Here is a 12,304-nt window from a genome sequence, read left to right as displayed (position 1 = left end):
AGTATATATTATATTATGTATAAACGAGTGTGTGATTTATTAAATATATGTGTGTATGTCATACACATGAGTGTGTAATGCATATGAGTATATACATGTGTATGAACACCATAGTAGTGTATTATGTGTGTTATTTCGAATATCCAATGCTCCTTGCCATTAAGGATCTTTGCAGCAACCTCTGCCTAATGGCATCGCGCACGTTTGACTTATCGCAACACTTGGCATCTAATGCTTCATTAACAGCGTCCGGGACTTACTGGTTGTGTAATTCGACCACTCCCCTCCCGACTTAGAGTAGTAGTCCATAGGGTACACCTGTCTGTAGTCTATGCTCTTGAAGGCTACATAGGCCTCGTATGGGTTCAAAAGCGGCTTAGGGAAAGAATCTCCCCAATCAATGGATAGTCTAGGGCATCCAATCTGCACAATCATGGCTATTACTGTTATATACTGATAAATACACCGATTTAAATACCAGTATAGCAGGTAACACTACTAACCTGAATTGAGCAGTCGACATTCAAATTCAATATTTTGTCAATTGTTATTTCAGAAAGTAGCAGTTTAACGTGCTTGATGTTCCTTTCTGACAACAGGCTGCAAATGTTATTTAATATATTCACGTTCCCTTGTCTCCCGAGTGTACTTAGTATTATGCACACACTTCTGGCCTCCGTGGCCTTCAAAATTGCCTTCTTCCTTACAGAGTGTAAAGTGTCCAAATCGTATGCCTCCTCGGAAAATATCTGTACGCAATCAATAACACAATCACGCATTCATGAATTCTGACAGCCAACGAACCAAATAACTATATAAACTCACTAATACCTTGTTGAACGGGTCGAAGCGGTACAGCTTAATGCCTGGATTCTGAATTAGGGTGCTTTCCAGGTGAAATCTTCCGTCGGCCACGAATATTATGATGTGCGATACTTCAGCTCGGTCGTGTACGCTGGACTCTGCTTTATGGTTTTCGTTTACTTTTAAGTTATTTTGGTCAATTATTGGCGATGTGCACCCCAAAACCTCCCCTGGGAGCAGAGGAGACACTTGCGGCACGTCGATCAAGTACTTAAAGTACCCCCCTTTGTTTATAATATTCACTGCTTCACGTATAACGTTAGAGTACTGAATAGTTCCCATCATTATGATGTGTTCATCCGGCTTAAAAGACGACTCAATTGCGTTTGATAACTTTTGAGACGAAAAGGTAATTTCAACGAAAATATAAAGGCAATTTACTCCAACTTCTGTAACTGGCACTAAACAGGAGTGTCCGTAGTGTATTAGTAAGTCGCAACCCAGATTTTTTGCTGTATAATCGTCTATGCAACATGCTCCGTACGTGACATCGGCCATGATTATAACCTAAAGATGGATTTATCACCAGGTTACTCGATATATATTAAATACGTACCTCTTTTAGTGTTGGACAGAAGAACTGTAGTATTTCGCTTATTTCAGGGGCCCAGGCGAGCAGTCCTTCCGGCATCTGAAGGGCTACACAGCAATAGTTATCCTTCCTTATTCTGTACACACATTTTCTAAGCTCAAAATTATAATTTACTGGTAGAGATTTTAAAACAAGTTTATCCAAGTATTCTTCCTCCAGTTGCGATAGTTTGCCAGTTTTAATGGTGAAACTGGTCATATGTAAAGAAACCAATTCGGAACCCATTCTGATCAAACAAAAACCAATTAAAACTATATTACAAAGTTCAATAACCAAATAATAAATACAAAGATAGAAGATTCCATATAAATTAATAATCAATACGAATGTACTAATATGTGGGTAAACAGAATGAACAGTAAAAGTTTATAATAATATAATTCAGTTCAATAAGATTCTTTAGTTCTAAATTAATAAATTAATTAAATTAATGAATAAATCATTCTCGACCGTAAAAACTGATGATTCCTCTGTATTTATCTATTACACTTATTGTTCTAATTTATCAACTTCCTATAAGTTTCATGTTAAAGTTCACCTAGATCTATTTCTATTTATTAATTTTATTTATGAATTATTTAAAACATTTGTTGAATTGGCTTACTATATACTGACTCACACATCTGCGTCCAACGGAATTTCGTAATATTATATATATTTGATCTTAGTTTATAGATTTAATATGTGATTTGTGTTATTTATATGATCATTATGTTCTTTTTAATAAAATAATGCTTTCGATTTAAATTTTGTATTAAGATGCATCTCTTAAGAAGAGACTATATATTCTTCTATAATGAAGGGATCGTGTGCTATAAAGCAACTCCCGTATCCCCCAAAAAGGTGGTTAAACGTAGTATAAATTTTAAAAATGAAAAAACAAATGTTTCACCAAAAATCGAAAAATATAAGACAAATAATATAAGCGATCCTCAAATTACTCTAGGTATATGTATTATATATTAATTTTTATTCAGTTCCTCCTAAACCACTAAATCTATTCGAATCTTTGCAAGAGGAAAAGGAAGAGGTACCTGAAGAAAAAAAAGTGAACTCAAAGCCTAAAATAAGACCTCAGATTGTATTGAATACTCTGTACTCGCTGGTATACCCTTTTACGGAGACCGGTAACACTTACGTATTTCCCAAAAAAGAGGAAGCAGAAATAAAACATGAAAATAAAAAGGATGATAAACAGGCTTCTAACAAAACAGTTAAACCTTCGTACAAATTTCGGAGTGACGTAAACTGTTACAAGTGCTCGGATCTAAACCGGCTCGACAAGGAAGATTATATATACACATGTCCTGAGACAATAAGTCCTCACAGAACAACAGACCTACTTGTAAACAAACATGTTATAAGGAAAAAACGTTTTATTGATGACCATTATGACTTGGATCAACAGCACACTAGTAAGGCTGAGGTCGACCGAGGAATCCCACTAACCTATAAGATTGTTAGGGAAAAGACCTTTATTGATGACACAGTTCAAAGGAAACGCAGTTATGATAGAGCAAACGTGTTGGACGATTACGAATTAACTGGTTATGAGGATGAAATTGTAGAGCTCGAGCCCGAACCTTATAATCGCGACATTGTAATAAAAACAAGATTAGACAGGATAAAATCTGAAAACAATCCAACCATAGTTTCAATAATTAAATCACTAGATAACGATCCCGTGTTTATCGACAGGCTGGCTAACTATCAAAAGGATGATATAGAGAGGATTTTATCGAATGAGGAAATATCTCAAGTGATCGAATCGCCAAATGTGTTATCGTCGCCGGAATCGTTCAGCAGACAATTATCTAAGTTCCCATCAGTAAAGACAGTTTCAGGTGATTCAAAAACACTTGAAAACGAAGCAGTATCGCAGCATTCAACAGTCGCTTTTGATGATCCCCTTGAGCAAAAATCATCCCAAAATTCTAATGTGCCAACAACAAAATCAGACGACGGTGCATCATTAGTGGCCAAAGATAGTACACAACCACCATCAAGCGATGTTAAAAGTGGTGATCGTTCAGATCATAAAGTCCCATTTTATCCTATGCCATTTGCCATTAGACCTATTTTGTTCCCAAGGAAAAAACAACCCTTACCTCTGAAATTAAGAATAAAGGAACCCATAAACACTTCAGCTGTGAAAAGTGAAGAGACAGCAGGGGATCCTATCAAAGCTTCTGATGAATCACCAACAGACTCTGGGCCGAATGATACCATAGCATCAGATGAAAACCTTACCACTTCCAATGTCGCTTCTGAAAGTCCAGAAATAACTGATTACCAAACCAGTGAACCTTCGTCGAAAGAACAAGATGCCATCGATACAAGGAAAGAAGACGAGGTGAATGAAAGCGTTGAAGAACCAATCGAGGTAGAACCGGTCAAACCAGTTAAAAAACTGATACCGATTAAAAAACCAATTGTAATAGAACCTGTTGAATTACCAATTGAAGCAGAACCGGCTGAACCAATCGAACCACCTGAGTCTGTTGAAGAACAAACCGATACAAAACCGGTTGAAGAAGTTGAAGCAGAACCAACAGAACCAGTTGAAGAAGTAAAACCCGTAGAACCAACAGAACCAGTTGAAGAAGTAAAACCCGTAGAACCAACAGAACCAGTTGAAGAAGTAAAACCTACAGAGATAAAACCAGTAGAACAAGTTGAAGAAGTGAAACCTGTTGAAGAAGCCAAAAATGAAACGGCGATTGTACCTAAGGCACCAGGTGAAGTTTATATCAATGCTAAGAACAAAGAGGTGATTCGGCCATTAAAGAACACCAAAAACAACGTTCTGATAAAGGGATTCGAAGCGACAGTGTTCGCAGTCAACTGTAAGTTTAGTTTTTACTCATTGTCTTTAGCCAACAAAACCGCAACGTCGGCGTTGTGTACCGTCATGTTCAACTACAATAATGACCTGCTGATCATCAAGTCTCAAAACGATGTTTTTGAAATCAAAGCGACGGATCTAACATCTGAAGAAATACCGACATCACCAGGATCACCAATACTTCTCAAAATATGTTTAAATAATAGGGCCTCGTCGGCAATTGTCCTTCAAACGTACGCCAGAAAAAACCTCGAAATACTAGCTGGAACCATAGGATGGGTAAAAAACAGTAAGTCAACTAAGATTCATTGTATTCAAAGTCACCAGACACTATATTACGATATTTCAGGAGATAAGGAGGAGTTCGGAGACAAGGCACCAAGGATGAACGTGAGGAGAAGCCTCTTTGCTGGTCTAAAGGGCAACAAAAGGAAGGAAAGACTTAGCAACGGCAACGGTGTGAACGATAATAGTGCACAGGGCACCGGCAAAACAGAAAACACATGGCTTTACAAAGGTAAGTGTGAGCAATATCGATCAATTAAAACGTAGAGGAAGAAAAGGAGCGATCAAAAAAACTGTTTAACAGGATGAAACGAAGACAGAAGGATCGTGATGTGGCTAAATATTACTAATAAGTACAACAGAAACATGTGTATTGAAAACAACTCAAAATTAAATTTAAATATAAATATATTTACACATACTGAATATAATAATATTTTGTAATTTGCGTGGCCTTGTTTCAAACAAAAACAATTAACCATTATCTTAATAACTATTATTTATTAATAAAATCCTGCCCCATTCATATAATACTCGAAAATAACTGTTTATTGATATATATTTATTTTTTATTATTTGATATACGTTTTTAAATTCCCTTTTATCTGTTTAATGGTTTGTTTAATTTTTTACCAGGGGTTTTAATGTAGAATCCACATATTCCTTTGTGTTATAATATAATTTGTTTTATTAAGCCCATCGCAATTGAATTAATTATTATGATATGCACATATTAAAATAAATATACTTGTAATAATGGCTGGAAAGAATACCCGTATGCAACATTGGTTGCAATATAACGTCAGAGTCACCCTAAAGGATAACCGAAAATTCGTCGGAACACTGGTCGCCTTCGATAGACACATGAACTTGGTTTTATCAGATTGTGAGGAGTTTCGAATGACTTTAGGGAAGGACAAAAACAGAACCGTAAGTTACATTTCCATTTTTAGTCGTATATAGTTATCACTGTATTAATAGGCACTAACACTGATTTTAGGAGATAAAGCGCACCCTTGGCTTCGTGCTACTGAGGGGAGAGAACATAGTTTCATTTACAGCAAAGTCGCCTGCGAATCCCTTACACATGGGATACGGCGTGGGACCCGGAAAGGCAGCACCAGCAGGAAGGGGAGCACCGCTGATGGTCGGCGTGGGCCCTGGGATGCCTCCAATAGCTCCGAACGCATCCGCACTTCAGGCACCAATGCGTGGCCTAATTGGAAGCGCTCCGGCACAGCTGCAGCCGACGGGTGTGCAGGGAACAATGCCGCCCATGTCCAACTAATGTGTTTACAAAAGTATATTCATTTATCTACACATGTACCATTGATGTTATGCTTCGATGACCAATGCCTAATAGACAGCCGTTATACCTTAAAATGTATACCTTAAATCAACATTGTGATAATAGTATTGTAATGGTAATTTCAAGAGGCCGCGATATTAAAAAATGTGTAAATAAATGTGGGTAAATGGTCTAGTGTGTATAATAATTTAGGCATCACATTACAAAATTGTGATTATCACAACTGATATTAGTTTGTTGCCAAACATTGTAATGGAACATGTGCGAAAAAGTGCGTATGATTTCATACTTTAATTTATGCTAACTGGGCCAAGCGGTTTGCGAGTTTATGGTTGAGTTTGTGAGTAAAGAGGTGAGAAGGGAGGCCCTTGGCGACAAGCTCTTTAAACAGTGGGAGGTGGGACGTGCCCAATTTAAGATTTACAAAGTCTGCTACCTCATCCATGAGTCCGAAGAACTTCATGCCCTCACCCTTAACACCACCAAACAATTTGTGAGAAAGGAAACCTCCAGCGACGTTCCAAACTCCCATAACGACAACGTGCCAGTCGTGGCAGTTGGATAGACCCAACACTTCAACAAGATGTTCTCCTTCAGGCAAGTTAAGGAAAGTGTGATGTTTTGCAGCACCGCCGAAATGTGCAGAGGCGAGACCGTCTGCGAACTCGCAGAGGAAGCTGACTTTGGGCATCAAGTGGACAAATCTGAGTTTATTTTCGTTGACGCCGTTGCCGAGAACTGCTCCTACGTGGTGAAATACTGCGAGTTTTGGGTGTCCATTGTTCTTAACCAAGTCATGGTCCAAAAGGAAGGGAGCTGCGGATACGGTTGCGACAGCAACCATGGCTGCGAACAACATATTCATCTTTAATGAATCTATACAAACAAATCTGTCTCTGAAAGAACAAAAATACAACAAGTAATGAAGGGAACGGACACAGTGCATGGGGACACATTCCCAACATATTCCGTAAGGATAGCCAAAAGAGGAGAATAATAATTGTGTGGACGATCACGATTGTACTAGGTGTCTGAACTATTTAACTTTTGGGTAAAACAGACTAGTAAATGGTAATTATGTCTAATAATACCTCAACGTTGTTACACTTGCTGCGCCGAATATGTGAGATTTCCTCATAAGTTATTACATACAAATAGGCCCAAATGGAGCTTTGTTTAAGGACTGTTTGTGGCTATATATAGATCATTATTTGTCACATTTAATTACTACACAGGGCCAGTTGACTGATAGAATCAAATTGATGTTATTTTGATCCCACAACCCATATAAAACCAACATCGTCCCAATTCCTACCTAGAATTACATTAAAGATATTAATTTTTTATTAAATAATATAAAAGTGTAAGTATAATTCTGTTATTGTCTGTCTAGGTAATGTGTCAAATAAATAATAGGCTGGCTGACCACGTTTGAGCCATATTTAATAAATTTTAAAACATAAAATAAGCTTAAAGACTTGTGGAGATTTAGTGTTCCTGTTCTTCTTGGGAATATTTTAAATGGTTTGGTTTATTGCCTAATATGTTGATTGTGTCAAGTTCAAGCTGTCATTGGAATATGTTTGTGAGCTTCCCTTCCCATTTTTTGCCAATCAAAATAAAGTTAAAAATTACACTGAATATTATGGTGGTTTAACGTTTTGGCCCCTTGTCTGTTAAAATTATAGTCCCTGGTTTTGTTTGTGGTATGTTGAATGGTTCGCTCTTTAATTCCGCGATGTGTTACCTTTTACATTAAAAGTTATATTGAAAATTTAAAATTAAAGTTTATAATGGCCATTACAAAGGATTTTGTTGTTTTTATTGAACAATTATCCTAAAGGATGGGGGCCTCCGCTCAAATGTGCTTACCTTTCAATACACACCGCTATTCTTTGAATATGCATGAATTGTACACAATAAACCTTCTTTTGGTGTTTTATGTGACTGTGTAGTATTGGCATGAATGCTTTCATCAGTATCCTGTTGGAATCCATCCGTGCCTTAAATCTATTTAATCAATTTCTTACATCATACACATAATGTGCACGTTATCCCCCCGTCATGAAGTGCTATATTAAACCCTAAAGGGCGTTAAATAAACCCTGTACAGGTTTATAAGCTACAGCGTAGGAACATTAGTGGTAACTGTGTAGTGCGCAAAGCATAGACATTACTCGAAAGCGCTCTCGTAGACGTCGTCAAACACGTTCACGAAGACGACGCGCACCTTGTCCTTGATGCTGGCGTCGAGCTCGTCGAAGTCGGGCTTGTTGGCCATCGGCAGGATGACCGTGCCCACGTCCTCCCTGATCGCAGCAATGAGCTTCTCCTTGATGCCGCCGATCCGCAGGATCTTGCCCGATATCGTCAGCTCCCCGGTCATCGCCAGCGACGGCTTCAGCCGCTTCTTGGCCGCAATGGATATCAGCGCGCAGGCCATCGTGATGCCGCCGCTCGGCCCGTCCTTCGGCGTCGCGCCCTCGGGCACGTGTATGTGGATGTCCGCCTCGTCGAGGAAGATGTTCCTCGGCTGGTGCTTCCTGATGAAGGTCTTGCAGTAGGTCAGGGCTATCTGCGCGCTCTCCGTCATCACGTTGCCCAGGTGTCCCGTTATCTTCAGGCTGCCCTTGCCCTTCAGCTCCCTCGCCTGGCCGTCGTCGCGATCCGACTTCCTGTCACCGGCCTCAGTCTCTTCCCCTTCCTGGCCCCCACCGTCCTTCGAACGGTTCGGCTCTATCAGGTTCCCGTACTTGTCCATCATCTGGCCGTGCGCCTCCACGTACATCGTTGCTCCTCCCGCGTTGGTCCAGGCCAGGCCCATAACCACTCCGTACGGCAGCGGGTACGGGTGAAACGACTCCTTGTTGTAGATCGGGACTCCCAAATACGTTATGACGTCGTCCTCGGTGACCACTGTTAGGCCGCTGTTACTCTTTATGCTTTCAACAGAAATGGGACTAGTTGCTGTGCCATCACTGTTGGCATCGCCACTTGGAAAACCATCCTTGGCAGCATTGGTTGAGGCTCCACTGGTAACTCCACCAGTATCACTAGTGCCAACACCATCAACATTATCACCTCCTGTAACTCCGCCACTAACAACACCATCAACATTTACCCCTCTACTTGCACCAGCTGCTGACATATCACTTGCTGACGCAACAGTCTCGTTGCCGTCACCGTGTTCTCCACCGTCGCTCGTTTTTGGCGTGTTTGACATCACCAAGTTGAGTGCAACCTTCCTGTGTATTTTTTCGATGCACTTGAGCAGGTTCCTCACCCCTGCTTCTCGCGAGTACTGCTTTATTATCCTGTCCACTGCGTCGTCCTCGATCTTTATCAGCTCCGCGCTCAGCCCCGTCGCCCTCATTGACGCCGGTATCAGGAAGTGCTTGCATATCATCATCTTCTCCTCGGGCAGGTACCCCGGTATGTTGATCAGCTCCATCCTGTCCAGCAGCGGCGCCGGTATCGTGTCCGTCGAGTTCGCCGTGCACACGAACAGCACCTGCGACAGGTCTATTGGTATGTCCAGGTAGTAGTCTCTGAAGTTCATGTTCTGCGATGGGTCCAGTGCTTCAAGCAGTGCCGACGCCGGGTCCCCTCTGGTATCTCTGCCCAGCTTGTCAATCTCGTCCAGTATGATGAGTGGGTTCAGCGTGTTCGTGTACTTCAAGGCCTGCACGAATTTTCCTGGCAGCGACCCTACATACGTTCTTCTGTGCCCCTTGATTTCCGCTATGTCAAACATTCCTCCCAGTGAGAACCTGTACAGCTTCCTGTTAAGCGACTCTGCCATCGCTATTGCTATTGACGTCTTTCCCACTCCTGGCGGCCCTATCAAACATATGATCTTCCCGTGCTCATTCTTATTGTCCTTCTTTTCCTTCCCAGTGTCCTTATCTTTGTTTTTTGCTCCATCCGATTGACCTACTGAGTTATTTGAATTTGCCGATTCAGTCTTAGCATTTGCGCTTCCTATAGTTTTTTATTATTTAATTTTTGTTGTTAACTAATTGTTTTTTATCGTTATTATATTATTGTTATTTTATTAAGGAATTGATGTTGTAACATATAGTAACAGATTATCGTTGCAACATATACTAGCAATTTATACTGGTAACTGGTAAATAATTAATTTATAATACAGGCATTCGTTAATCACACTACCTGCCTACCTATTTACTAAACAGCCATATATACCTACAACTAACAATGTGTATATACTGGTAAATTACCTTTCGGGTCCCCCTTCAGTATGTTCGTCGCCATGAACTCCAGCAGGCGCGTCTTAACATCGTTGAGGCCGAAGTGGTGCGAGTCCAAAATCCGCTTCGCCTTGTGAATGTCCCTGGACTCCACCGTGTACTTTCCCCAGGGCAGGTAGAGCAGCCACTCCATGTACGACCGCCAGACTCCAAACTCCGCGCTGTTCGACTCCAGGTGCTTCAGCCTGTTGATGCCGCTGTTGTAGGAGACCCTGCTCTCGTCGGACATGAAGGCCTTCACGTTTTTGTACATCTTCTCGAACTGCTCAATTATGTTCGTCTTGTCGTCCGAGTCCATGCCCAGCTCCTTCTTGATCATCTTCATCTGCTCAGTCAGGATGTACCTTCTCTGGTCCTTCGAGAGCTTCTCCTCCAGCTGCAGGTTCACGTCGTTCTGGATCCTCGCGAACTCCAGGTCCTTCTTCGTGATCTCCAAAACCATCGTCAGCCTCTTGTCTATGTTCAGCTCCGCCAGTATGTTCTGCAGCTGGTCGCGCTTCGCCAGCGATATTCCTGCGATCAGGTCCGCGAGCCTCGTCGGGTAGTCGAGGTTGTAGAACCTTATTATCTGGTCGAACTGCTCCTTGTAGAAGTTCGAGGTCTTGATCAGCTCCTTGACCGTCGCCATGATCTCCAGGTGCAGCGCCTTCGTCACTGAGGAGTCCTCGAAGTGCTTCGGCGTGTCCTCCACGTACTCCACCGCCACTCTAAAGAGCGGGTTGTTTTCCGAGGGCTCCGAGTGTATTCCCGTCATCTTGATCCTCTTGTGCGGCATCAGGATCACCTGGCCGCCCTGGAAGTTAAAGTTCGGCGTGATCGTGATGATTTGCAGCAGCGTGCCGTAGATGTGCAGGTCCGTGTGCGACTTCACTGCTCCCGCGTCGTCCCTCAGGACTGGCGCGCTGTTCAGCTGGTTGTTCATCGTGCCGCTGTTGCTCGAGATTCCCGTCGGATCCGTCTTCGTCATGAATCCTCCGATGTAGTCGTGGCCCGAGTTCTGCTTCACGTTCGACAGGCACTTGATCACGTTCTGGTCCTGCACCTGCAGCACCTGGTAGAAGCCTGGGAACGCCGGCTTCCTGTACAGCCCTAGCGCCGGCAGCGCGTGCACCCTCTTCGAGTTCGGAATGTGCACGACTGGGAGCGTGATTTGCGTCAGCACCAGGTCCTCGCTCTTCATCGGCTTAATGTCATCCCTGTCGCCATCATCGTCCTCATTGTCGTTGTCCTCATCGTCTCTACTCATAAGTTCCTTCGGGCTTGCCATGCTCTTTTCCTTACTCCGTTCCGATAAGTCCGACACATCATCTTGATTCTCCAGGGGGATTGGTCTTCTCCTTATCTTTCCGCTCTGTGCCTGCCTTCCGAACTTCTGCTTGCCTTTTGTGACAATATCAATAATTATATCAGACGGCCTCTTCACCAATTTACTTCTTTTCCCAGAATCAAACACTCGTGACTTTCCATCCAGTAACTCCGGTTCTTCATCAATAAATTCATCATTTATATCCATTTTATTGTCTTCTTCGTCGATGTTATCTAAATCTGAAAGATTCTTGTCGAATTTGGAGTTCTTATCTCCGTTTTTTGTGGAATAGCTTCTATCCACCAGTAATTTGGAGTATGAATTTCTATGTACCGATAACAAATTCAACCTCTGGAAATTATTTAGAACTGGAATCGTTGCATAACTTCTAGTTCCCAGGTTACCTCTGCAACCGTGAGGAATACACCTCGAGATGATACGACATCCCCTATATAGGCCCAAACTCGTGTTTTGAAGCATCATTTAAGTTATATCGAAGATTAAAATATAATACAAAATGCTTTATAAATAGAAGAGGATAAAACTACATAGAAGATCGGCTAACTTTCTTCGTACTTCAATCAGCCTGTTTACATTATATAATACAACATCTTCGTCTCAGCTGGGTTTAAAACATAAACATAAACACAAATATCATAAGACTACTTAATTTATCCGGTACGCGGCCTTTAAAAATCTAAATTGATATTGAAACTTGCCCTTGGTGTGGTGTACAATCCACAGGGATCTCATTCCAGGAATCCCCAATGTCTCCTACACAATCATCCATATCAACCTTTTTTCAGCCCATAATGCATATATCTGCTCTAAA

At 41.6% G+C, this 12,304-nt stretch overlaps 6 protein-coding genes across 6 annotated transcripts; 2 read left to right on the top strand and 4 right to left on the bottom strand.

Annotated features, from left to right (window-relative positions):
- Positions 1 to 130: 130 nt before the first annotated feature.
- On the bottom strand, positions 131 to 1,681 carry TOT_020000356 (Diphthamide synthesis protein; the record flags this gene model as incomplete). Its single annotated transcript, XM_009692099.1, has 5 exons — positions 131 to 228; positions 261 to 423; positions 504 to 749; positions 832 to 1,371; positions 1,421 to 1,681. The coding sequence occupies 5 exons, from the start codon at positions 1,679 to 1,681 to the stop codon at positions 131 to 133; spliced, it is 1,308 nt and encodes a 435-aa protein (XP_009690394.1).
- A 534-nt stretch (positions 1,682 to 2,215) lies between these two features.
- TOT_020000355 (conserved hypothetical protein) lies at positions 2,216 to 4,936 on the top strand (the record flags this gene model as incomplete). The annotated part of the gene is made up of 4 exons (XM_009692098.1): positions 2,216 to 2,402; positions 2,434 to 4,302; positions 4,333 to 4,818; positions 4,854 to 4,936. 4 exons carry the CDS (start codon positions 2,216 to 2,218, stop codon positions 4,934 to 4,936), a joined length of 2,625 nt encoding a protein of 874 aa, XP_009690393.1.
- A 406-nt stretch (positions 4,937 to 5,342) lies between these two features.
- TOT_020000354 (small nuclear ribonucleoprotein associated protein b) lies at positions 5,343 to 5,874 on the top strand (the record flags this gene model as incomplete). Its single annotated transcript, XM_009692097.1, has 2 exons — positions 5,343 to 5,516; positions 5,587 to 5,874. The coding sequence occupies 2 exons, from the start codon at positions 5,343 to 5,345 to the stop codon at positions 5,872 to 5,874; spliced, it is 462 nt and encodes a 153-aa protein (XP_009690392.1).
- A 316-nt stretch (positions 5,875 to 6,190) lies between these two features.
- On the bottom strand, positions 6,191 to 6,760 carry TOT_020000353 (conserved hypothetical protein; the record flags this gene model as incomplete). Its single annotated transcript, XM_009692096.1, has 1 exon — positions 6,191 to 6,760. One exon carries the CDS (start codon positions 6,758 to 6,760, stop codon positions 6,191 to 6,193), a length of 570 nt encoding a protein of 189 aa, XP_009690391.1.
- Positions 6,761 to 7,548: 788 nt separating this feature from the next.
- TOT_020000352 (hypothetical protein) lies at positions 7,549 to 7,892 on the bottom strand (the record flags this gene model as incomplete). Its single annotated transcript, XM_009692095.1, has 2 exons — positions 7,549 to 7,620; positions 7,821 to 7,892. The coding sequence occupies 2 exons, from the start codon at positions 7,890 to 7,892 to the stop codon at positions 7,549 to 7,551; spliced, it is 144 nt and encodes a 47-aa protein (XP_009690390.1).
- Positions 7,893 to 8,068: 176 nt separating this feature from the next.
- Positions 8,069 to 11,955, bottom strand: TOT_020000351 (uncharacterized protein; the record flags this gene model as incomplete). Its single annotated transcript, XM_009692094.1, has 2 exons — positions 8,069 to 9,876; positions 10,137 to 11,955. The coding sequence occupies 2 exons, from the start codon at positions 11,953 to 11,955 to the stop codon at positions 8,069 to 8,071; spliced, it is 3,627 nt and encodes a 1,208-aa protein (XP_009690389.1).
- Positions 11,956 to 12,304: the final 349 nt, after the last annotated feature.

This window comes from Theileria orientalis, chromosome 2, assembly GCF_000740895.1.
Source record: "Theileria orientalis strain Shintoku DNA, chromosome 2, complete genome".
Classification (NCBI taxonomy): domain Eukaryota; phylum Apicomplexa; class Aconoidasida; order Piroplasmida; family Theileriidae; genus Theileria; species Theileria orientalis.
The sequence above is the reverse complement of the archived record's forward strand: the minus strand, read 5'-3'. Positions and strand labels throughout refer to the sequence as shown.